The sequence below is a fragment of the Narcine bancroftii genome, chromosome 6 (assembly GCF_036971445.1).
Source record: "Narcine bancroftii isolate sNarBan1 chromosome 6, sNarBan1.hap1, whole genome shotgun sequence".
In the NCBI taxonomy this organism is placed as follows: domain Eukaryota; kingdom Metazoa; phylum Chordata; class Chondrichthyes; order Torpediniformes; family Narcinidae; genus Narcine; species Narcine bancroftii.
Window position 1 is genome coordinate 38,899,952 of NC_091474.1, and position 24,831 is coordinate 38,924,782.

Consider the following 24,831-nt stretch of genomic DNA (forward strand, 5'->3'; position numbering starts at 1 on the left):
GCAGTGAGCTGAGTAAAACAATTTTATCACAGAACAAGAAATGCTGATCTTTTTGTTATTTACTAAAGCCCAGTCAGGATTTGGCAGTAATTCGATAATCAGACTCCTGTAAATATAGGGAGACAGGCAAACTGGGTAAATAATAGGTATAATGTTGTGAGAAATAAACTGCTTTTTATAGCACTATGCTTTTGAAAATTATTTTTTCATATTAAGTTGATAATGATAATGGCATTTTGTATCACTCCAGGGACTCAATAGGTCTCTTGAGGACATGAATCACATTTGGAGCTTTGCAGGGGAACTTGGACTCTGTTCCTCTGAGAATAACTAGATTGGCTCTCTGGGACATTATATTCTTAATTGAGCCATGGAATTGGTCACCTGCCAGTTAAATCAGTAACTTCACTTCATCTCTAGACTTCAAACCAACCAACCTCTGGCCCCAAATTTACTCCAGATTTGCAACACAGTGGGTTTTTTTTTCCAGAGTACAAGGTAGGTCCTGACCCACCATTCTTGCATCCTGCAATCAAATCCTCGTACTTTTGGATCTGCCACCAAAAAAATCTGTAAGCACCAATTTTGCAATAATTCTCCATATAGCCACAATCATCCAAGTCACTGCTAGCATTCCAATGTAGATCTTCCTCATCACTCAAATCCAGTCTATCAAGACCTCTGCGAATATTCTGACTCCCGCACAGATTATCTTCAATCCAATATTTAAATTCCTACCCTCATTTTTAAAACCGTGGCTTGATCTCAATTTGGTTAATTTTGGGCGATACACTTTAAAAAAAAAAGCCTTGCATAAATTTACTAGAAAGCTACCTGAGGGAATTAAAATTCAAACCTGAGAAGAGGCTGAAGAATCTAGGTTTTTTTTCCCCCTAAAGACATAAAAGGTAGAAGATTTTTATTGAATTGTTTGTAATCATGAAGGGTTTTAAAAAGAATGAGTAATAAAATATTTTCCAGTAGCAGTTGCTGACAGGGGTAATAACAAAAGGAAATAGATTTTAACAGAATAATTGAATTAGTGATTAGTGAAACTAGATTTAAAAATAACTTTCAATCAGGTGAAGACATAAACTTGAAAAATTGCAACACTATGGAGAAAAATAAAAAGCAGAGGAGTTGGAGAGAGTGGGTTAATGTATTAGGCGACTTCCAAATATATGAAAATGAGCTTATAGCAAGTTTTGAAGACTCTTGTGGGCATTTTATCTGAGATCTAATGGAACAAGATATTTCCCATGGGCAATGAAACCAGTCAAGACTACAGCAGGGTTGTTTAGCTGTACAGTGGAGAGGGAAGGTCAAAACACCAATAGGAATTCTAAGGTCAGTAGAGCATTTGTTCATTGCAGAACTGTTTTCAGGATGGTATGTTACCTTCCTGGTACTCGGGTTAAGGATATCACTGACCAATTGCAGAAACCTTTAGGAATGAGCTCCCCATCGGCACCAAGGATATTCATGTAAAAAAGGAATAGGACCCTGCAGACAAATTTTAATGTTAGGAAAGAGGTTAAGAAACAGAATTACAAATATGGTAAATTCTGGATTAGTCCTTTGCAACAACGAAGGATGACAATGCAAATAAATGTAAGGTTAATGAGAGGGTGTGGGAGTGAGGGCTTTGGATTCCTGGTACATTTCTTGTGGAGATTGTACTTCTGCAGGCTGGGCAGATTGTACTGAAACCAATATCCTGGGAAGGTTTATTGGTGCTCTTGGGGGAGAACTTAAATTTGGCAGAGGGTTGGGCACCTTTGGAACAGACAGAAGGCTGTGTGAATGCAGAGGTTAAGGAGCATGGGCGGCAAACCCATGGACACTCGTTATCACTGAAGGAACTTTGTTTTGCTTCCTTATGTCAGACTACTATGCTTATAGTAGTTGTTGATACTGGGTTGTTAAATAAAAATGAATGTTGTTTCCTATTTTAATATTTGTGGTGTACTGATTACATTGACAATTTGTGTTATTAACCTTGGAGTGTTGACAAAACAGGTAGAAATATACTTGTTTTTGAAATTAATGTAATTCTTTAATTTTTAAAGTATCAATTGCCATTATTTTCAAATATATTTGATCATCATTGAAATTAAAACCATTTAAAAGTACCAAATCATGATATCAAAGGCAATTTAGAGCTTTGGTGGTATGGGCAACAAGTATCTACATTAGGAGATCCAGGCAACACTCATACCTCAATCCTCTTGTGGTATGGTTCCAGAATGAAGTTTTTTTTAGGAACTATTAGGAACTTTTAGGAACTCTCCCCATTTTGTTCATACCTTGATGAAGGTCTCAGGTCCTAAACATTGGTTATGTATCTTTGCTACATAAAGAATGCTGATTGACCTGCTGAGTTTCTCCAGGACTTTTGTGTATAGTTACAAGCCCAGAGGACCACAAAACCCAGCAGCAACAGAAATTCACCAAGACAAATGGTTACTTAAACAAAAGTTGCTTTTAATTATCTTTAAACATGAAAACAGGATCAATCTCTAACTTATTACTATTAACTTACTTAACCTAACTTAACCCCCTTCTAATTCTAAGCGCACGTGTATGTAACGTGTAAGTTTAGAAAAATTCTTTGATTCACAGTCCAATCTCACTTCTCATTCCTCCAAGTTCACTGGTTGCAGGCAATTCTTATACTGTGCACATAATTTAACATTTATGAAGTTCACCAAGCTTCAGTGCTTGTAAGGTAAATGGTTACTGCTCAAGAAGGTTCTTGTTGGTTTTCATAGAGAGATTTATTATTCACTGGTTCCTTCTAATCAGTTATGTCAGTGTCCTGCTGAAGAAACTTGCTCCATCAGAGTTTTCCAGATGGTAACCTCTTTCTTTCAGGTCACCACAGAGTTCCTTTTTGTTTCTCTTATTTCAAGGAAACATTAGGCAGCCAGTCCTCTCCTCTTGCATGAACCACAAGGGCTTTGACCAGGCTGAACTAAACACTCACAATCTGTCTTCAAAATAGAGGTTTTCCACAAGCTTGTCCTGATCCAGTCCCAGCTGCTGCTGCTACACTGTAAAGCTGTAGAACTCAATTTTCTCTCTCTCTACCACAGAGAAAAGCCTGTTTGACTCTCTCTGCTTGTAAAACCACATGACCCTCTTAGAACAGCAACCTGCTCTCAGACAGACTGCGGCTCCTAACCTAATCCTCCAAGTTCTTTCATCTGTCACTCTTCAAAACAACAACCAATCTGTGAAGTTTCTATAGGCACGCCCCAAAGCCTCTGCAAAGGCACTCAGAGCCAGCCTGTCCATCTTGAGCAGAGCTCCAGCATCCCAAATGAGATCTGTTTTGAAGTGTCTGTATGTGACCTACACTAAAAAACCTGCCACAACTCATCTCCAAAAAAAAACACATCTATATACAATATAAAACACACATAATCTGTCACAGTATTGAATTTTTTATTTATTTATCGATCCTTTTGTATTTGCTGTCTCTATTTATTCCTTTCCATATTGTGATAAATTTTATTTGTTGTTGTTGGTCTATCTTGTGTATCTGTTTTTCTACAGCTAGTAAGAATTTCAGTGCATCTGTACAAATCTGTACTTGTGTAATGACAGTAAATTCTCAGCTTCAATTGAAACATTGGCTGTGTACAGTATTTTTGTCATAAAGGGCTGTGTGACCTGCACAGACTTAAATCAAGCATTCTTTAATCAGAGACTTGTGAATGATTCTGTTAATTTAGCAGCACATCTGTAATTATGAGAGGTAACACAATGATGTAATGAGCACCCATAAGGACTGATAACCACAAGTTTGATGAGGACATTGAGTGTCAAAAGAATAATGAACATCAATTAATATAAAACAGCCAGTGACCAGCATTTCTGGTGATCCAGTCTTTAAATCTATACTATCCAGTAAGCAACTTAGTTCAAAAATATTCAAATGAAGCTGAAATGAACATTTCATAAATGTATTGCCCCATACTGAAAACAAAGATGATAAAATAAAAATAAACAATTCTTTTACAAAATATATCCTCCAAATGAGTTCCTTTTATACTGCATGTGGAACCATGGATATCTGCTCTCAATCTTTGCTAGTCCAAATTAAAATTAATCCTATTCACTATTTTTATCATACATACATGCATTTCAAGTGTAAGAAGTTTTCCCCCTGAAGGATACAATAATCTGAATTTTATCTGCTCCTGATGTTCTTTATCTTTGGCTTGGCTTCGCGGACGAAGATTTATGGAGGGGGTAAAAGTCCACGTCAGCTGCAGGCTCGTTTGTGGCTGACAAGTCCGATGCGGGACAGGCAGACACGGTTGCAGCGGCTGCAGGGGAAAATTGGTTGGTTGGGGTTCGGTGTTGGGTTTTTCCTCCTTTGCCTTTTGTCAGTGGGCTCTGCGGTCTTCTTCAAAGGAGGTTGCTGCCTGCCAAACTGTGAGGCGCCAAGATGCACGGTTTGAGGCGATATCAGCCCACTGGCGGTGGTCAATGTGGCAGGCACCAAGAGATTTCTTTAGGCAGTCCTTGTACCTTTTCTTTGGTGCACCTCTGTCACGGTGGCCAGTGGAGAGCTCGCCATATAACACGATCTTGGGAAGGCGATGGTCCTCCATTCTGGAGACGTGACCCACCCAGCGCAGCTGGATCTTCAGCAGCGTGGACTCGATGCTGTCGACCTCTGCCATCTCGAGTACTTCGACGTTAGGGATGAAAGCGCTCCAATGGATGTTGAGGATGGAGCGGAGACACCGCTGGTGGAAGCGTTCTAGGAGCCATAGGTGATGCCGGTAGAGGAACCATGATTCGGAGCCGAACAGGAGTGTGGGTCTGACAACGGCTCTGTATACGCTTATCTTTGTGAGGTTTTTCAGTTGGTTGTTTTTCCAGACTCTTTTGTGTAGTCTTCCAAAGGCGCTATTTGCCTTGGCGAGTCTGTTGTCTATCTCATTGTCGATCCTTGCATCTGATGAAATGGTGCAGCCGAGATAGGTAAACTGGTTGACCGTTTTGAGTTTTGTGTGCCCGATGGAGATGTTGGGGGGCTGGTAGTCATGGTGGGGAGCTGGCTGATGGAGGACCTCAGTTTTCTTCAGGCTGACTTCCAGGCCAAACATTTTGGCAGTTTCCGCAAAGCAGGACGTCAAGCGCTGAAGAGCTGGCTCTGAATGGGCAACTAAAGCGGCATCATCTGCAAAGAGTAGTTCACGGACAAGTTTCTCTTGTGTCTTGGTGTGAGCTTGCAGGCGCCTCAGATTGAAGAGACTGCCATCCGTGCGGTACCGGATGTAAACAGCGTCTTCATTGTTGGGGTCTTTCATGGCTTGGTTCAGCATCATGCTGAAGAAGATTGAAAAGAGGGTTGGTGCCAGAACACAGCCTTGCTTCACGCCATTGTTAATGGAGAAGGGTTCAGAGAGCTCATTGCTGTATCTGACCCGACCTTGTTGGTTTTCGTGCAGTTGGATAATCATGTTGAGGAACTTTGGGGGACATCCGATGCGTTCTAGTATTTGCCAAAGCCCTTTCCTGCTCACGGTGTCGAAGGCTTTGGTGAGGTCAACAAAGGTGATGTAGAGTCCTTTGTTTTGTTCTCTGCACTTTTCTTGGAGCTGTCTGAGGGCAAAGACCATGTCAGTAGTTCCTCTGTTTGCGCGAAAGCCGCACTGTGATTCTGGGAGAATATTCTCGGCGACACTAGGTATTATTCTATTTAGTATTCTATTTGTTCTGGTGTGGTAATAACTGCATAAGGACATTTCTCCTACCTTTCCCAAGTTGGCTGAGTTTAAAATAGTGATTGCTATAGAATTCACTAATTAAAAAATATTTCCATATTTAACACAATCCTCTTTGCAGAATTTTATACATCTCTGAAATTTCTGCTTTAATTATGTAATAGTATTAGCTTTTCTAAATACAGTATGTTTATTTGCTGTTGCCAATTTTAAAGAATTTTGTATTTCATACTCAGTTGAGATACATCTACTTTTTATACACAGTGTAGGTTAAGTGATAATAAGTAACATGTTTTCCAACTCTCCATATTCTTATTTCTATTGATTCCAATTCATTATCCGTTAAAATGGGAACAGGCCACTGATAATTATTATCAATTTGCACATTTTAGTGTACCTCCAAAATATTAATGAAGCCTGCTTGATATGAGAGATAAAAAAGGATGTAGAGTCCATTGGAGGTTATGTTAGTAGGGTGAGTTGTAGAGGCTGAGGAAGGTCAAGATACACAAAGGGTTTAGGGGCTGTCAGCCCCATCCCACAGCATCATTCCATCATGCTTCTCTCACCACCTCTTCTATCATTTCCCCCACCCCTCCCTGTTATACATAATCAGGCCAAATGATAGAGAGAAAATCTGATTTTCCTCAGATTCAGCAAGTGCTACACCAGAAGAAACCCACAGCTTACCACACACTTGAGTCCACCTATGATCAGGCCATAAAGGAGGTACCTGGAAAGAAGCAGTACCTTAACCAACAATTTAGGGTTAACAGCAAGGCTGAGATTTGACCTCTGGGAGGTTAAGCACCTTCTAACAAAAGCCCATCAAACATGGCATCAATATGGACCTCCAATTTCCGTAAACCTCCCCCCCCCAGACTCTCTCATCCTTCTGTCTCCCTTTCTCCAGCTCCCCACCCCTTCCCTTCTATCAGAGAGCTACATTTCTTAGCCCCCTGCTTTCTCCATTATTCTTTCTACTCTCCCATCTGAATCCATCTATACATTTGCAGCCCATGTTTCTCCCCCTTCTCTTCCCCCTTCATCTTTTTTATTCAGGTGTCTGCTTGTTTTTTGGCACTCATGAAGAAGGGCTCAGGACTGAAATATCAATTGCCTTTTACTTTCTATGAATGCAGCACGATGCTGAGTTTCTCCAGCACTTTTCGGTATTGGTCCTTCATGCTTCTTTTCGCATGTTAACCTGGTTTTGGACCCATTCCTCCTTGAAGGCCTTAAAGTTTGGTCATCTAGTGTCCATAGCTGAGAAAACTAGTATAGTTACAACTAAAGAACAAATTTAAGCCTTAGCACTTAGTCATAATTTGTTGAATCTCCAGTGATCTCCAATATAAAATAACAAAAAAATGCATATTACCAACTCTGCTCCTAATTACTCCTAATCTGAAAGGCATTGAAAATCCTGTCGAATAGCTCAAGTTGGAGAAGGAGGGGGTTCTTTCTGTTCCTAAATACCAGGTTTCAGGTTTCCCAACGGTGTTTTAGCATGTGACATTTGGTTGATCACCTCAGCTGAATTTGGTGTGTGTGTTAAAGCATCACTGCTTGATGAATAAGCCCATCAACTATATGACTATAGAAGCAAAGACTTTTGACACCAGCTGCTACATGTACAATGTGCTGAGTAGAATGAAATGAGAATCAGATTGGCATCTATAATGTTAAAATCAAAGGCTAAGTTAGCCCATTTTGTAAGCCTGGAGTTTTTACCATTCAATAGCAAATATTTTAATGGACAGAGGTGATTTAGTCCAAATAATTTTTTTTACTCCCCAGTTTTGTTTTCTGAGCTTTTATAATATAAGAAAATTTTAGATTAATCAAGGAATTTGTCACAACAAAAAATGTTCAAGACCAAAAATCATTGCAAAAATGTATCCAATCAGTAAACTGTACAATCAAAAGTTTAATTTTCAAAAATGAACAGTACTACAAGTAAATATTAGAACAATATGATTGGAATAATTTCTTACATTTCCATATAACTAATCAATAGTTTATAAGACAGTAAAGTGAGTAGCACATTGATGCTGTATGAAGAACATTAGTGAACATGCTTCGAAGTATAGGTTATATCACCAACACATACTTAAAATACTAAAGTCTATCATGATGGAAGTGGTTTATTTTATTTCAACCTACTCCCAATAACTTGTATTCAGCTCACATAAGGCATGTAACATTTTTGAAAATTTCTTTCCAAAATAATTGGAATTTTAAAAAGCCACATTTTGTAGTACATTGAAAGAGCTAATAAGTCTTATATAATCAGAATATTTTTAAAAATCTTCAACAGCAAACACATATAAATAAGGAAGTAACCAATTCAAGGGTAGATTCCAAATTGATTTTATAGCTCCACCCTTAGTGACAGGAATGTTTGAGTGGGGCAATAATCTTTGATCATCAAACCTAAACAAACAGAAACACTGAACATAATAATCACATGGCCCTCCAAGCAAATTTTTTAAATTGTGCTTGTAGTACAGATTTAAGTTCGTCAGAATGGTGTGGATCCAGAGAGAAAGAAGGACTGTAAGCCCCTGTGCACGGTTACCAGCTCCTCTTCTTGCTGCAAGTAAAACGATTTATTATTTGCTGTCAGTGTCAAAGTTTCTATTCATATTTGTTGCGATGGAATTATTCAACAGCGAACATAAAAACCATCATAAGAATTAGGCCACTCAGCCCTTTGAACCTTTCCCACTATTTAGTAATATAATGGTGATTTGTCATCTAAACTTTACATTTCCACCTATTCCACCTATCAAAAGCCCTATTGAAGGCCAGATAGTTAACGTCTACTGCACTGCCTTTATCAATCCTCTGACACCTCTTCAAAAAAACTCAGTCAGAATCATGAGGCATGGCTACTTGCTTACTACTTCCACTCTGTCTCTGTGTAGCATGAATAAAAGCTCTCATGACTGGAAGGAGAACAAACACTTTTATTAGCTTATAAGTATGGGTAGGGTTTCACAGTATCTTCAGAAGGGTTCTGGGTTTAGGCGAGAAACCAGGGTTATATGTGAGCAGATAGGGGCGGAGCCGGGGGGGGGAACGCAGCCATCAGCACAACACACTACCAGTGAAACCCAGTTAACTGCATTCACCCCTTCCTGTAGAATTTAGGGTCTGTGAATGAAGACAGTGAACATGGGTTCAGAAAAATAAGTTGAAAAATATACAGTTATTTACAAATTTACAGATTTAAGCAGTCTAGGGGTCTGGAGATCCTGGTGGAGTGCCATAGCACCAGGGGGCCATGGGCTCCTTGGGTCTCCTAGTCCCCTTGTGAGGGAGGAGAGGCAGGCTGGTACTCTGGCTCAATGGTGGAAAGGGATGCACTTTCCTCCTGAACCGGATCCCTTGAGGCCCTGTCTGGGGGTGGTGAGAATGAGCTCCGTGGCTCACAGGGCCCTTGAGCCAACAGACCCCCTGTTCCAGCGAGTGCCAGATCCTTGATGGAGACGGGGTCCTCCCTGCAATCCAGGTACTCCACATAGGTGTAGATGGGATTGGCATGGAGCAGTTTCACCCTCTCCACCAGGGGGTTGGTCTTGCTTCTCCTCACGTGCTTCCTGAGAAGAACTGGACCTGAAGTGGTGAGCCAGGTTGGGAGTGTAGTTCCCAATGCCAACCTTCTTTCGAAAATTAATAGGAGCTCATGAGGAGTAGCGTTGATCGTGGTACATAGTAGCGACCGGAATGGAGCGCCATAGGGAGGACTTCCTGCCAGCGTGACTCCAGAAGGCCTTTTTTACTTCTGGGCCAGTTTGACAGTCTTCCAGACTGTGGCTTTCTCCTTTTCAACCTGACCGCTCCCCCAGGGGTTGTAGCTAGTAGTCCTGCTGGATGTGATGCCACTTGCCAGCAGGTACTGACGTAGCTCATCACTCTTAAAGGATGAGCCCCGGTCATTATGAATACAGCTGGGATACCCAAACAAGACGAAAATGGAATCTAAAGCCTTTATGACTGGCGAAGTAGACATGTCTGAATATGGAATGGCAAACAGGAAGCAGGAGTACTCGTCAATGATAGAGAGGAAGAAAGTGTTCCCGTTTATGGAAGGGAGATGTCCCTTAAAATTGACAGTGAGCCGTTCAAAGGGCCTGGATGACTTGATCAGGTCCGACTTTGAGGAGCGATAGAAGTGCGGCTTGCACTCTGCGCAGACCTGGCAAGACCTGGTCATTTCCCTGATGCCTTCCATGGAGTAGAGCAGATTGCACGCCTTGACAAAATGAGCCATGCAGGCAACTTCTGGATGTCACAGTTCATTATGCAGAGACTGCAGTTGGCCATTGTGTGCAGAGGCACAGCTTTCTCTTGATAAAGCATCTAGAGGGTCATTAAGAGTTTCTGGCCAATAGGCAATGTCATAACTGTAGTTGGAGAGCTCGATCCTCCACCTAGCAATTTTGTCATTTTTGATTTTTTTTTCCCCTCTTGGCATTATTAAACATGAATGTGACAGAGCACTGGTCAGTGAGGAGTGTACATTTCCTACCAGCCAGGTAGCGCCTCACAGCTTCTACAAAGGGTTGAGACTCCTTTCCCACAGAGGGATTTCAGAGCTCGTGGCCTTGCAATGTCCGAGAAAAAGTGCAACTGGCCAGCCCGCCTGATTTAGGGTAGTGGCACTTTCCCCTTGGAAAGATACATTCTTATCCACTGCGTAAATGGCAGCTTTCGCAGTGTGGTTCCAGAGGTAGTTAAAAGCCTTTTGGGCTTCAGGCAAGAGGGGGAAATTAGTGGCTTTTAAGAGAGGGTAAACCTTATCAGCTTATTGAGGGATCCACTGGGCGAAATATGAGAAAAACCCCAGGCATCTCCTCAAAGCCTTTGTGGTCCTGGGGATGGGGATCTCTAACAGGGGGCGCATCCTATCAGGATTGGAGCCAATTATGCCATTCTCAACCATATAGCCAGATGTTTAGTCCTGAACACGGACTTGTCCAAGTTATAAGTGTGGTTCAAGGCTTTTGCCCCATGGAAAAAACTCTGGAGGTTGGCGTCATGGTCTTCTAAGGTGTGCCAACAGATGGTGACATTATCGAGGTAGGGGAAAGTAGCCTTCAACACATACTCATCCACCATTCTGTCTATCTGCCTCTGGAAGATAGAAACCCCGCTAGTGATACTGAAAGGGACCCTCCTGAATTCATAGAGATGATCGTTAGCCTCAAATGCCATATATGGATGGTCCTCAGAACAGATTGACAACTGGTGATAATCAGCTTTCAGGTCAATAGTTGAATAGACCCGATACTGCACAATATCATTCACCATGTTCAAAATTCGAGGGAGGGAGTATGCATTCAGAAGTGTGTACTGATTAATAGTTTGGCTATAGTCAATTTCTAGCCTGGACTTGTTTTCCCTGTTTACCACTACCACTTGCACTCTCCACGGGCTGATGCTAGGTTCAATGATACCTTTGTTGAGCAGACGTTGTGTTTCAGATTTTATGAAATCTCGGTCTGCTGTGCTGTACCTCCTGCTCTTGGTAGCAATAGGTTTACAGTCCAAGGACAGATTCGGGAAGAGAGGTGGGGGTCGATATTCAATGTGGAAAGGCTGCATGTGCGTTCTGATTTTAGGGTCTTATATTCTAAACTGTTACAGGGGGGAAGAGGACCAGAATACTCCAAGGTCATGCCTTTAAGGTGACATGGGAAGTCTAAACCCAACAACACCTGAGCACAGTTTGCTCTAAAACCAGCCTTGCCCCAGTTTAGGACTTGTAGTTCATTTCTTTCTTTCACCATAACTATTTTAAAACTAATAAAGTTATAATCACTAGTCCAAAAATGCTACCCTACTGTCACTTCAGCCTTTTTCCCCATCTCATTCTTGAAGAGGAGGTCCTCCGTTGTTTCCCCTTCTAATACAGTCCTCAATGTATTGATTCAGGAAGCTTTCTTTGACAAGAAACAAATTCTGTCCTGTCCAACCCCTTTGTGCTATGGGAGCTCTGGTCAATAACAGGGAAGTTAAAATCTCCCAGAAGTACCATCCTATTATTTTTACAGCCATTTGCAATCTTCTTACACACGTTCCTCCATTTCTTGTTGATTATGGTTGGGGGGGGAGGGGAAGCTAAATAAAGTCCCATCAAAGTGATTTTTCCCTTATTCTTTCTAATCTTTATTGGATGATCTCCCAAGAATATTCTCTCCAAGCACTGTTGCTACATCTTCCCTCATCAACAAGGCAACCTTTCAAAGTCATGGAGTACATAATGAAAGGGTCAATAATTGGAAACACAGGATCATTCTTGTAGCTAAATGGCAACATTCTACAAACAATAATCCAGTCTGTGCTTGATGATCCCAGTTCAGAGGAGCACCTAATGTCATTTATTAAATTGGACAAAGTACAAGTCGACCTCCATATTTCAATTTTAAATGTAAATTTAGACATATAGCATGGTAACAGGCCTTTCCACCCCATAAGCCCATGCCATCCAATTACACCTAATTGACCTACAACTCCTGTACGCTTTGAAGGGTGGGAGGAAACCAGAGGACCTGGGGGAAACCCACAGAGACATGGGGAAAATGTACTGGATTCAAATCCAGGTTGCTGACACTGTAACAGTGTGCCGCTAACTGTTTCGTAAATGTGCTGCCCCCATTTGGGATGAAGGACTCCAACTTTTGACAACATAGTAGAGGTCTAAGGTCTGAGTAAAGGGAAGTTCATAGTGGAATTACTCAGTTCATTTATGGGAACACTTTTGATCAAATACTCAGAAATTGTAGTTAATGAGATAAGAACCATTACAGAGGTCACTGGTGGTTGAAATTGGCATGGACATGGAAGATGAGTATACTGAAAAATGTGAAGTGATGCAAATTGATTATAAGAATGAGGAAAGACAACATGATGTAAATGATCCAGTTTTAAAGAGGGTGCGGAATAGACTATGGGGGATGGGCATAGAAATTAAGAGTGATAGAACAAGGTGTGTGCGCTCTTGAAGCATACTGGATCCTTGTAAGTAACTATTTGCTAAATTTCTATTGCTTAGCTCTATGTAAAATTGTTGCCAGTGATTTCCAATTGCCTGTTGCAGGACATATGTAACCCAGTCATGACCCCTCTTGTTCACTAATCACTTTCTCAGTTGTGCAATTGATTTTTTAAAATCCTGCTCCATTCTAAAGGATTTCAGTATATTTTATGCAGTTTTGAATACCATACATTAAAATAGCAAAAGTTCTGTTCAGAAATATTGTTTTCTGGCTTTCCTTTTGATCTCTCCCCACAATCTACTCATATATTTGTCTTGTTGTTTTCTTAATAATATTGAAGCCACCTCATACCCTCTATTAAGGAAAGTAATCAGCATGTGTTTTAATTTAGTTGTACTCCCCCCACAACAAACTGTTTATCTTTCATTTTACAGTTCTAGTAAAAGCCACTATTTAAATTTTATTGAAAAGTAACTGCTCTTTGAAATTTTAGCACTTTTGTCTTTATTTAATTAATCAATTCTCAGAATTCCAGGATTAAATATTGGAATCTGCAGACCTTGCTTCTGAAGGGTTGCAAGCTGCCAAACCCTTATTTTCTTCCCACTAATTCAAGGCCAGTTCATTTCTGATCCTAATCTTGAGTTTCCAGTAAAAGATTCCAATTTCCTCTCTAAACCCCTCCCCCTATTTCAGTTCCAGATTCTGCCTTCACCATGATCCTCATCTCCAGTTCCATATTCAAATCTCCCACTCTGATCATGAGTTCCAACTCTAATCTCTGCCACCAATATAAATTCTGTGTTTTTTTTAAACAATGCAGACTAAATTGGTCTGAAGACTTATCAAATTACAGTTCACTTCCTCCTGTGTTGAAGTCAGGAACAAACTGTCCTGTGTTTGGCTTGGCTTCGCGGACGAAGATTTATGGAGGGGTAAAGTCCACGTCAGCTGCAGGCTCGTTTGTGGCTGACAAGTCCGATGCGGGACAGGCAGACACGGTTGCAGCGGTTGCAAGGGAAAATTGGTTGGTTGGGGTTGGGTGTTGGGTTTTTCCTCCTTTGTCTTTTGTCAGTGAGGTGGGCTCTGCGGTCTTCTTCAAAGGAGGTTGCTGCCCGCCGAACTGTGAGGCGCCAAGATGCACGGTTTGAGGCAATATCAGCCCATTGGCAGTGGTCAATGTGGCAGGCACCAAGAGATTTCTTTTTTTTTAAATTTTTTATTTTTCACACCATAAATCACAATAGCCATGATATATACTTTTTCTTTTCCACACATTTACAGTGACTTTTTCTCCCTCCCCCCTCCCTCCTCCCAAGCCACCCCCCCACCACCCCCCCTCTCATCCATTTTAGGTATACAATCTAGGTTGCATTAATTCAGTTAGACAATGTTGTCATTCAACAAAAATACACCAGAAATTCTACTGAGTCCATTCTTTTCTTTTCTTCTCCTTCCATCAACTTAGGTAATGTTTGTTCCCGGTAGGTTTTCGCTATTGTATTTAATGTAAGGCTCCCATACTTGTTCGAATATTTCAATATTATTTCTTAAACTATATGTTATTTTTTCTAATGGAATACATTTATTCATTTCTATATACCATTGTTGTATTTTCAAATTATCTTCCAATTTCCAGGTTGACATAATACATTTTTTTGCTACGGCTAGGGCTATCTTGACAAATCTTTTTTGTGCATCTTCCAAGTCAATTCCAAATTCTTTATTTTTTATGTTACTTAGGAGAAAGATCTCTGGATTCTTTGGTATATTGTTTTCTGTTATTTTATTTAATATCTGATTGAGATCATCCCAAAATTTTTCTACTCTCTCACATGTCCAGATTGCATGAATTGTTGTTCCCCTTTCTTTTTTACATCGAAAACATCTATCAGATACTGTTGGGTCCCATTTATTTAACTTTTGCGGTGTAATGTATAGTCTGTGTAACCAATTATATTGTATCATACGCAGCCTCGTATTTATTGTATTTCTCATCGTTCCAGAGCATAACTTCTCCCATGTTTCCTTTTTTATCTTTATATTTAAATCTTGTTCCCATTTTTGTTTAGTTTTACCATTTGTTACCTCATTCTCCTTTTCTTGCAGTTTAATATACATATTTTTTATAAATCTTTTGATTAACATTGTATCTGTAATCACATATTCAAGGTTACTTCCCTCTGGTAAACTCAAGTTGCTTCCTAATTTATCTTTCAAGTAGGATCTCAGTTGGTAATATGCCAGCGCTGTATCTCCAGTTATATTGTACTTATCTCTCATTTGTTCAAAGGATAAGAATCTACTTCCTGAAAAACAATTTTCTATTCTTTTAATCCCTTTTTTTTCCCATTTTCTAAAGGCAAGGTTGTCTATTGTAAAAGGGAGTAGCTTATTTTGCGTCAATATTAGTTTTGGTATTTGGTAATTTATTTTATTTCTTTCTACATGAATCTTCTTCCATATATTGAGGAGATGGTGTAATACTGGAGAAGTTCTATGTTGTACCAATTTTTCGTCCCATTTATATAATATGTGTTCAGGTATCTTTTCCCCTATTTTATCTAATTCTAGTCTCGTCCAGTCTGGTTTTTCCCTTGTTTGATAAAAATCTGATAGGTACCTTAATTGTGCGGCTCTATAATAATTTTTGAAGTTTGGCAATTGTAAGCCTCCTTGTTTATACCATTCTGTTAATTTATCTAGTGCTATCCTCGGTTTCCCCCCTCTCCATAAAAATCTCCTTATTATTTTCTTTAACTCTTTGAAGAATTTTTCTGTCAGTTGTATTGGCAATGCCTGAAATAAGTATAGTATCCTTGGAAAAATGTTCATTTTAATACAGTTTATCCTTCCTATCAGTGTTAGTGGTAGCTCTTTCCAATGCTCTAAATCGTCCTGTAGTTTTTTCATTAGTGGATTGTAATTGAGTTTATATAATTGGCCTAGATTTTTGTTTATTTGCACACCTAGGTATCTTATTGCCTGCGTTTGCCATCTGAATGGGGATTCCTCCTTAAATTTTGAGAAATCCGCGTTATTCATAGGCATTGCTTCACTTTTATTTACGTTTATCTTGTATCCCGACACTTCTCCATATTCCTTCAATTTCTTATATAGTTCTTTTATTGATAGTTCTGGTTCTGTTAAGTACACTATCACATCATCCGCAAACAGACTGATTTTATATTCCCTGTCTTTTATTTTTATTCCTTTTATATTATTATCTCTTCTTATCGATTCTGCTAGTGGTTCTATAGCTAGCGCAAACAATAATGGTGATAGTGGGCATCCCTGCCGCGTTGACCTGCTTAAGTTAAATTGCTTTGATACATGTCCATTTACTGTCACTTTCGCTAACGGTCCCTCATATAATGCTTTAATCCAATTAATAAACTTCTCCGGTAAACTGAATTTTTGCAATACTTTGAACAAGTAATTCCATTCTACTCTGTCGAAGGCCTTCTCTGCGTCTAAAGCAACTGCTACTGCCGGTGCTTTATTTCCTTCTACTGCATGAATTAAGTTAATAAATTTACAAATATTGTCTGTTGTGCGTCTTTTTTTGATAAATCCAGTTTGGTCTAAATTTACCATTTTCGGTACCTGTTCTGCTAATCTGTTCGCTAATAGTTTAGCTATTATCTTATAATCTGTGTTTAGCAGAGATATTGGTCTATATGACGCTGGTGAGAGTGGATCTTTCCCTTGTTTTAGTATCACTGTAATTATTGCTGTTTTACATGAATCTGGTAAGTTTTGTGTCTCATCAATCTGGTTGATAACATCCAGGAGGGGCGGTATTATTAGGTCTTTAAATGTTTTGTAGAATTCTATTGGGAGTCCATCCTCTCCTGGTGTCTTATTATTTGGTAAATTTTTTATTATCTCTTGTATTTCTACTGTTCCAAATGGTTCTGTTAATTTATTTTGTTCCTCTATTTGTAGTTTTGGTAGTTCAATTTTAGTCAAAAATTCATCTATTTTCCCTTCTTTCCCTTCGTTTTCGGTTCGGTATAATTGTTCATAGAATTCTCTGAAGTTTTCCTTAATTTCTTTTGGATTATATGTAATTTGTTTGTCTTTTTTCCTTGTTGCCAATACCATTTTCTTAGTTTGCTCTGTCTTAAGCTGCCATGCTAAGATTTTGTGTGTTTTTTCACCTAGTTCATAATATTTCTGTTTTGTCTTCATTATATTCTTCTCCACCTTATATGTTTGTAATGTTTCATATTTTATTTTTTTATCCGCCAATTCTCTTCTTTTGGTTGTATCTTCCTTTATTGCTAATTTTTTTTCTATGTTTATTATTTCCCTTTCCAACTGCTCTGTTTCCTGATTATAGTCCTTCTTCATCTTGGTTGCATAACTTATTATTTGCCCTCTAATGAATGCTTTCATTGCGTCCCATAGTATAAACTTATCTTCCACTGATTCCGTATTTACTTCAAAGTACATTTTTAGTTGTTTTTCAATAAATTCTCTAAAATCCTGTCTTTTAAGTAGCATGGGGTTTAATCTCCATCTATACATTCTTGGAGGGATGTCCTCTAGCTCTATTGCCAATAACAGGGGTGAGTGGTCCGATAATAGTCTAGCTTTATATTCCGTTTTCCTAACTCTCCCTTGAATGTGGGCTGATAACAGGAATAGGTCTATCCTTGAGTATGTTTTATGTCTAGTCGAGTAGTATGAGTATTCCTTTTCTTTTGGGTTTTGTTTCCTCCATATGTCCACAAGTTTCATTTCTTGCATTGATTTAATTATAAATTTGGTTACTTTGTTCTTCCTGTTAATTTTTTTCCCCGTTTTATCCATATTTGGATCCAAATTCAGATTGAAATCCCCTCCTATTAGTATGTTCCCTTGCGTATTAGCTACCTTCAAAAAGATATCTTGCATAAACTTTTGATCTTCTTCGTTAGGTGAATATATATTAAGTAGATTCCAAAGCTCTGAATATATCTGACATTTTATCATAACATATCTCCCTGCTGGATCTATTATTTCCTCTTCTATTTTAAATGGCACATTTTTGCTAATTAATATAGCCACTCCTCTTGCTTTTGAATTATACGATGCTGCTGTTACATGTCCTACCCAATCTCTCTTTAATTTCTTGTGCTCCAATTCAGTTAAGTGTGTTTCTTGGACAAATGCTATATCTATTTTTTCCTTTTTCAGTAAATTTAGTAGTTTCTTCCTTTTAATTTGGTTATGTATTCCATTAATATTTAGAGTCATATAGTTCAGCGTAGCCATTTTATATTTTGTTTATCTTCTCTTTCCGTTTTTCCATCATTACCTTTCCTCCTTTTCCATTTCTGTTTTCTTATTTTCAACTCTTTACCAGACAACATTCCTACAACATCCAACATTTTCCTTATTCTCCTATTTCTATCTTCTTTATCCCCAATCTCCCCTTCCCCTCCTGAGTTGCCCTTTATCCCTTGTCGGACAACCACATCTCCCCTCTCCATTTGGGTTTGCGAATCCACTCGCAAGCGTCAACTGATTTTGCAGTGACCGCTCTTTTCCCCCACCCAGCCCCCCCCAGAAAAGATTTCGCTTTTTATATGTCACAAAGGTCACTCTTTTAATTCCCTCCTTATTCTCTCTATTCCATTACCTTCCCTTATTAATTCTTGTCTATACTCTCTATGTTTTCCTCTAATTACAGATACTTTCACATATGCCCATTGTCTCTATTCACTCTTATACCTCTTTACCCGCATACATATCAATCGTGGTCATTTTTACCCTCCTTACCCGTCTTCATCCCTCAGTCTATTTTTGTCTTTACCCACATACATATCAATCGTGATCATTTTTGCTCTCATTACCCGTCTTCATCCCTCAGTGTATTTTTGTAATTGTTCTGCAAATTTTCGTGCTTCTTCTGGATCCGAGAATAGTCTGTTTTGTTGTCCTGGAATAAATATTTTCAATACCGCAGGATGCTTCAGTGTAAATTTATATCCTTTCTTCCATAAAATCGCTTTTGCTGTATTGAACTCTTTTCTCTTCTTTAGGAGTTCAAAGCTTATATCTGGATAAATGAAGATTTTTTGCCCTTTATACTCCAGTGGTTTGTTGCCCTCTCTTACTTTTTCCATTGTCTTCTCCAGTACCTTTTCTCTTGTAGTATATCTTAGGAATTTTACTACAATAGATCTTGGTTTTTGTTGTGGTTGTGGTTTAGGGGCCAATGCTCTATGTGCCCTTTCTATTTCCATTTCTTGCTGTAGTTCTGGACATCCTAGGGCCTTAGGGATCCATTCTTTTATAAACTCCCTCATATTCTTGCCTTCTTCATCTTCCTTAAGGCCCACTATCTTTATGTTATTTCTTCTGTTATAATTTTCCATTATATCTATTTTTTGGGCTAGTAATTCTTGTGTCTCTTTAGTTTTTTTATTAGATTCCTCCAATTTCTTTTTTAAGTCTTCTACCTCCATTTCTGCTGCTATTGCCCGTTCTTCCATCTTGTCCATTTTTTTCCCCATTTCTGTTAAGGTCATATCCATTTTATTTATTTTCTTTTCTGTGTTGTTTATTCTTCTTCTTAAATCATTGAATTCCTGTGTTTGCCATTCTTTAAATGACTCCATGTATCCTCTAACAAGAGCAAGTATATCCTTTACCTTGCCTTTCCCTTTATCTATTTCACTGTATTCTTCCTCTTCTTCTTCCTCTGGGTTGGCCATCTGTTGTTTCTTTGTTGCCCTTTCCTCCTCTTCTTTCTTGTTTCCATTGTCTTCTGTGGTCTCTTCTTGCTGCAGGTGTTCTGCAGCTGTCGTTGCCGGCTGTGGAGATCGACTCCCCAGCTGGTCCCCCCTCCCGTCGGTGTGTTTTTTTTCATGTGCGGTTGCGCACTTTTACTCGGCTCTGTGAGCCATTGTTGTAGTTCTTTTTCTACCGACCTGAGGTAGTGGGGTCTTCTCTCCACAGCGGGCCTCTTCGGACAGGTAAGGCCTTCACCTTTTTCCTCCGTTGTCTTCTCTTCCTCTCTTCTTTCCGTTGATTTTGATTTTTCTCCTTTTGTCTCCATCTTCTTTCCACCTTTATACTCACTTTTCTTTAACTTGTATTTCTGTGCCTTTGTATTTTCTCTTGTTTTTCCCGACTTTTCTGGAGAGGGCTGGAGTTCACCGTCCGGCCACTACTCCATCACGTGACTCCTCTGGCACCAAGAGATTTCTTTAGGCAGTCCTTGTACCTCTGTCTCGGTGGCCAGTGGAGAGCTCGCCATATAACACGATCTTGGGAAGGCGATGGTCCTCCATTCTGGAGACATGACCTACACAGCGCAGTTGGATCTGCAGCAGCGTGGATTTGATGCTGTCGGCCTCTGCCATCTCGAGTACTACGATGTTGGAGATGAAGTCGCTCCAATGAATGTTGAGGATGGAGCGGGGACAGCGTTGGTGGAAGCGTTCTAGGAGCCGTAGGTGATGCCGGTAGAGGACCCATGATTCGGAGCCGAACAGGAGTGTGGGTATGACAACGGCTCTGTATACGCTAATCTTTGTGAGGTTTTTCAGTTGGTTGTTTTTCCAGACTCTTTTGTGTAGTCTTCCAAAGGCGCTATTTGCCTTGGCAAATATTGTCTATTGTCTATCTTGTTGTCGATCCTTGCACCCGATGAAATGGTGCAGCCGAGATAGGTAAACTGGTTGACTGTTTTGAGTTTTGTGTGCCCGATGGAGATGTGGGGGGGCTGGTAGTCATGGTGGGGAGCTGGCTGATGGAGGACCTCAGTTTTCTTCAGGCTGACTTCCAGGTCAAACATTTTGGCAGTTTTCGCAAAACAGGACGTCAAGCACTGAAGAGCTGGCTCTGAATGGTCAACTAAAGAGGCATAGTCTGCAAAGAGTAGTTCACGGACAAATTGCTCTTGTGTCTTGGTGTGAGTAGTGCAATTAACTTTACTTCTCTACAGAATTCTCTATGTGAGGCAGTGCCTCAAAAAGGCAGCCAACATAATGAGGGACTCCTATCACCTTTGTCTCAACCTCTTTCTGTTGATATCTTTGGGTAGTGTTAGGTCTGCTTTGTTCATGAATGAGTGAGACAAACACCAGGCTGAGTCGAAATCAGGGTTCTTTGTTCTTTATTACCGGATTGTAACACTTGCGACCAACCATGTTAGTCGGAGAATGCATTCTGCCGTTATCAGCAAAATGGTGATTTTTTATACCCTTGGATACATGCTTAGAACATCATCATATCATTACTTGTCCAATGACTAAAACTGTTGCTATCCTTTCCCTGCTAGCTTCCTGCCTCTCAATCCATCAATGTCTCTCTTATCTTGTAAGTACAAGGATGCATTTACATCTTGTTACAGCCCTGTACATTCCCATCTCATGATGTTTTACCTAACAGGAGTACAAGGACACCTCCCCTTCTTGTTACAGCCTTGTACAGGGTAACTCCCTACACATTCCCATCTCATGATGTTTTACCTTACAGTAGAAGTACAGAATCCTAACAATAGAATTAGCTTAAAGAGCAGTCTCTTTCCAATGGCTATCAGTTTCACCATAGTACACAAATCACAAATCAGAAACTGTTCTGACACCACAAAAGGAACATTCACACTATTGTAACACCTATTACTTTGGTAACTGAATATTTATTACTTATCCATCTCTTGCATTTATTATCTTTTTAATGTGATTTAATGTATAATGTAGCTTTTTTTGAATTGAAGTATCTGTTTGACTTTATCAAGAATTTCAATGCATATTGTACATTAAATCACAATATACAATGTATAATACAAAAGAATCATTATATTCAAGCACTAATAAAAAGATCAGTACAAACCAACCCAATACTTTTATTTTATATTTACTTCCATCTTTTTTCAAAAAGGAAAAATTATTCCCTCTATAAAGTGAATTTTGATATTTATATCTATATTTCTCTTTACTAAAATACCCTTGAGCTATTTGTTTGAGATTGGACTTTTCTCATTAAAGTCTGTTCCGTTAATTTAGGATCACGCAGTTGGAAAAATGTCTGATTTCACTTTTCCTGTGGAATATTTACATTTTCAATGAATAATTACTTCTTTTAATGTCTTACAGTTGGAATCCATATGTAACTTATTTGCAATGTTTCCACTAGTACAAGTTATTTGTTAAATTACTACTGCATGTAAATTAACATGAATGTCGTTTGTGATTATTGAAGGTATTGTTTGTTTCCTTTTTAATGGTTAACTATCTGATCACAAGAAATCACCCTCATCTTCAAGTTACTGAAATAAACTGCTGAAAAAATGAACTTGAATAAATTTATGAATCCAGTCTTTGTTGCCTGACAGATGCTATGAGACTGGCCAGAAAATGCAACTGATGAAGATGTGGCCTATGAGCTGTAAAATATTATCAGTCTCTCTCTCTCTCTCTCTCTCTCACACACACACACACCTCTCTTTCACACACCCCTACCTCTCTCTCACACACCTACCTCTCTCTCACACACCTCTCTCTCACACACACCTACCTCTCTCACAAACACCTCTCTCACACACACACCTACCTCTCTCTCACACACACCTCTCTCACACACACACCTACCTCTCTCTCACACCCCTTCCTCTCTCACACACACCTACCTCTCTCTCACACACCTCTCTTTCACACACACCTACCTCTCTCTCACACACACCTCTCACACACACACCTACCTCTCTCTCACACACACCTCTCTCACACACACCTACCTCTCTCTCACACACCTACCTCTCTCTCACACAACTCTCTCTCACACACCTCTCTCTCACACACCTCTCTCTCTCACACCTCTCTCTCTCACACACACCTACCTCTCTCTCACACACACCTCTCTCACACACACACACCTACCTCTCTCTCACACACCTACCTCTCTCTCACACACCTACCTCTCTCTCTCACACATCTCTCTCTCACACACACACCTCTTCTTCACACACACCTCTCTCTCACACACACACACACACACACACACACAGAAACTTCTACTGTTACACTGATCAAACAATCAAATCAATCATGTGAAATAGTTTCTGAACATAAACCTATGAAGTAATAATTATCTGGGAATGTAGACTTCAAAAATAAAAAATCCTTTGCTAATATGTGGAGACAATGAAAAAAATGTATATTTAAGATAAATTTTGCTTTCTGATTAGATTAAAGGACAGTTTTAGAATCCAAGTGGTGAACGAGCATTCATGGTATTATCTAACCTCCTGTGATCATAGGAACACAAGATATTCATACAAAACTATACTTACCATTTCCTTCAGAAGCCTGTCTTGAATTGTTTTCATTTCTTTCCTCATTAAATGCATCTATGGAAATAATAATATGAAGTGGCTTTCTTGTTCAAGATCATGATAAACACTAGCAGTTGCAGTGGGGTTAGTGACTCCATCGTCATAGTGTACAATCACCTCACTCACTAGTCTAATTCCTTTAAACCAAATGGTATATAATAAATTCAATTATTCCCCCCAACAGGGGAAATTTAAAATATCAATTATTTGGAAATCGGTTGGCTCAAAAATGCTCTTATGCCTGCAACTAGTTTATGTATTTGAAACTAACCTGAGCCATTTTGCTTATTTTTACAAATCTATTTGTGCCTGCTTCCTAATTACCCTGATGACCCTCGGCAAAATCTTCATTGTTTAATATAATTCAATGCTGAGTGGCAATGTACGCTTTGAACTTCAAGGAATTTTCCCATCAAGTTTCATGATTTCATGATTGGAATTCGAATCTCTATTTTCTCTATCTCTTAATATCTGGATGGATGTAAAAGGCATCATTTTGTAGAGACTTCAATTCTCATCAATCATTCCAATTCTTACAAATTTTTAAAAAATTTAAATTTTAAATTTAGACATACAGCACAGTAACAGGCCATTTCGGCCCATAAACCTGTGCTGCCCAATTAATTTGGAACCCTGGAATGTTCGAACAGTAGGAGAAAACTGGAGCCCCCGGGAAAACCCACTCAGACAAAGGGAGGATGTATAAACTCCTACCGGAGAGTGTGGGATTTGAACCCAAGATCAGATCATTGGTGCTGTAACAGTGTTGTGCTAACCACCATGCTGCCGTTATGGCATTTTCTCATGCAACTGCAGGGGATGTAATACTTGTCCTTTTATGTCTTTCCTTCCCCTATCCATGGATCCAAATGCTCCTTCCAGATGAAGTAGTGATTAATTTGTACTTTGTAGTGCATGTCGAAAGAACCAAAGACTTGTTGATCCAAACCAAGGCTTTTATTAACTAGAAGACTGGAGCATATCACATGTAGGTCGACCAGTCCAGAATGACCTGGTCTGGCTAGGAGCAATCCTTTAAGACCTGCCAGTAGGTGTGGCTACACTCTCAGCCAATCACAGCCATCCTACACTCCCATCTGTACATATGTACATATACACATTGGTGATAGAATCTGTACTATCACACTCTTCAAATATAAAGCATTGCATTTGGCGTTCTCAACATGGTCTACCCGACATTGGATAAACCAAATGCACATTGGATGATCGTTTTGCAGAATAACTGCATTCAGTTTACAGGAGAAATCCTGAGTTTCTGGTTGCCTATCACTTTAATTCATCATCTCACTCACACATAGACTTTGATTTCTGTGGTTTCATGCACTGTTAAAGTGGGGCCCAACACTAGCATGAGGAACAACATTTATCTTGTCTGGACATACTGCAACCTCTGGATTCTATAGCAAATTCTCCACCTTTAGGTAATTCACTCGTTCTTTCTGTCTGATTCAGAACTGACCATTTCACCATTATGCCTCAATTTTTCTTTTTCTACTCATATAGTCTGCCTACCATGGCCTCATTACTTACAATACATGACACAGACAAAGAAACTTAATATTCTTTCAACTGACCCACTAACCTACCAGAAACATTCTCTTTGTTCTATCCATCCCCACCTTCTCACTGTTTGAAAATTTTGTTTCTTTTTTCTCTTTCCAGTTTTGAAGGTTCCTGCAAAGTAAAAGCCACCTGTCCTGATTATTTGTCCTGTCTTTTCCTGTGG

At 39.4% G+C, this 24,831-nt stretch overlaps 1 protein-coding gene across 8 annotated transcripts in view; it reads right to left on the reverse strand.

Annotated features, from left to right (window-relative positions):
- Nucleotides 1–7,654: 7,654 nt before the first annotated feature.
- The window catches only part of sycp2 (synaptonemal complex protein 2), a 328,877-nt gene continuing 311,700 nt past the window's right edge, over nucleotides 7,655–24,831 (reverse strand). For all 8 annotated transcript variants that reach the window (XM_069884683.1, XM_069884685.1, XM_069884690.1 and 5 more), the window contains 2 exons: nucleotides 23,043–23,099; nucleotides 7,655–8,340 (listed from right to left, as the gene is read on the reverse strand). In XM_069884683.1, the coding sequence (XP_069740784.1) occupies nucleotides 8,269–8,340; nucleotides 23,043–23,099 (129 nt within the window). In that variant the 3' untranslated portion in view covers nucleotides 7,655–8,268. The remainder of the gene's footprint in view (nucleotides 8,341–23,042; nucleotides 23,100–24,831) is intronic.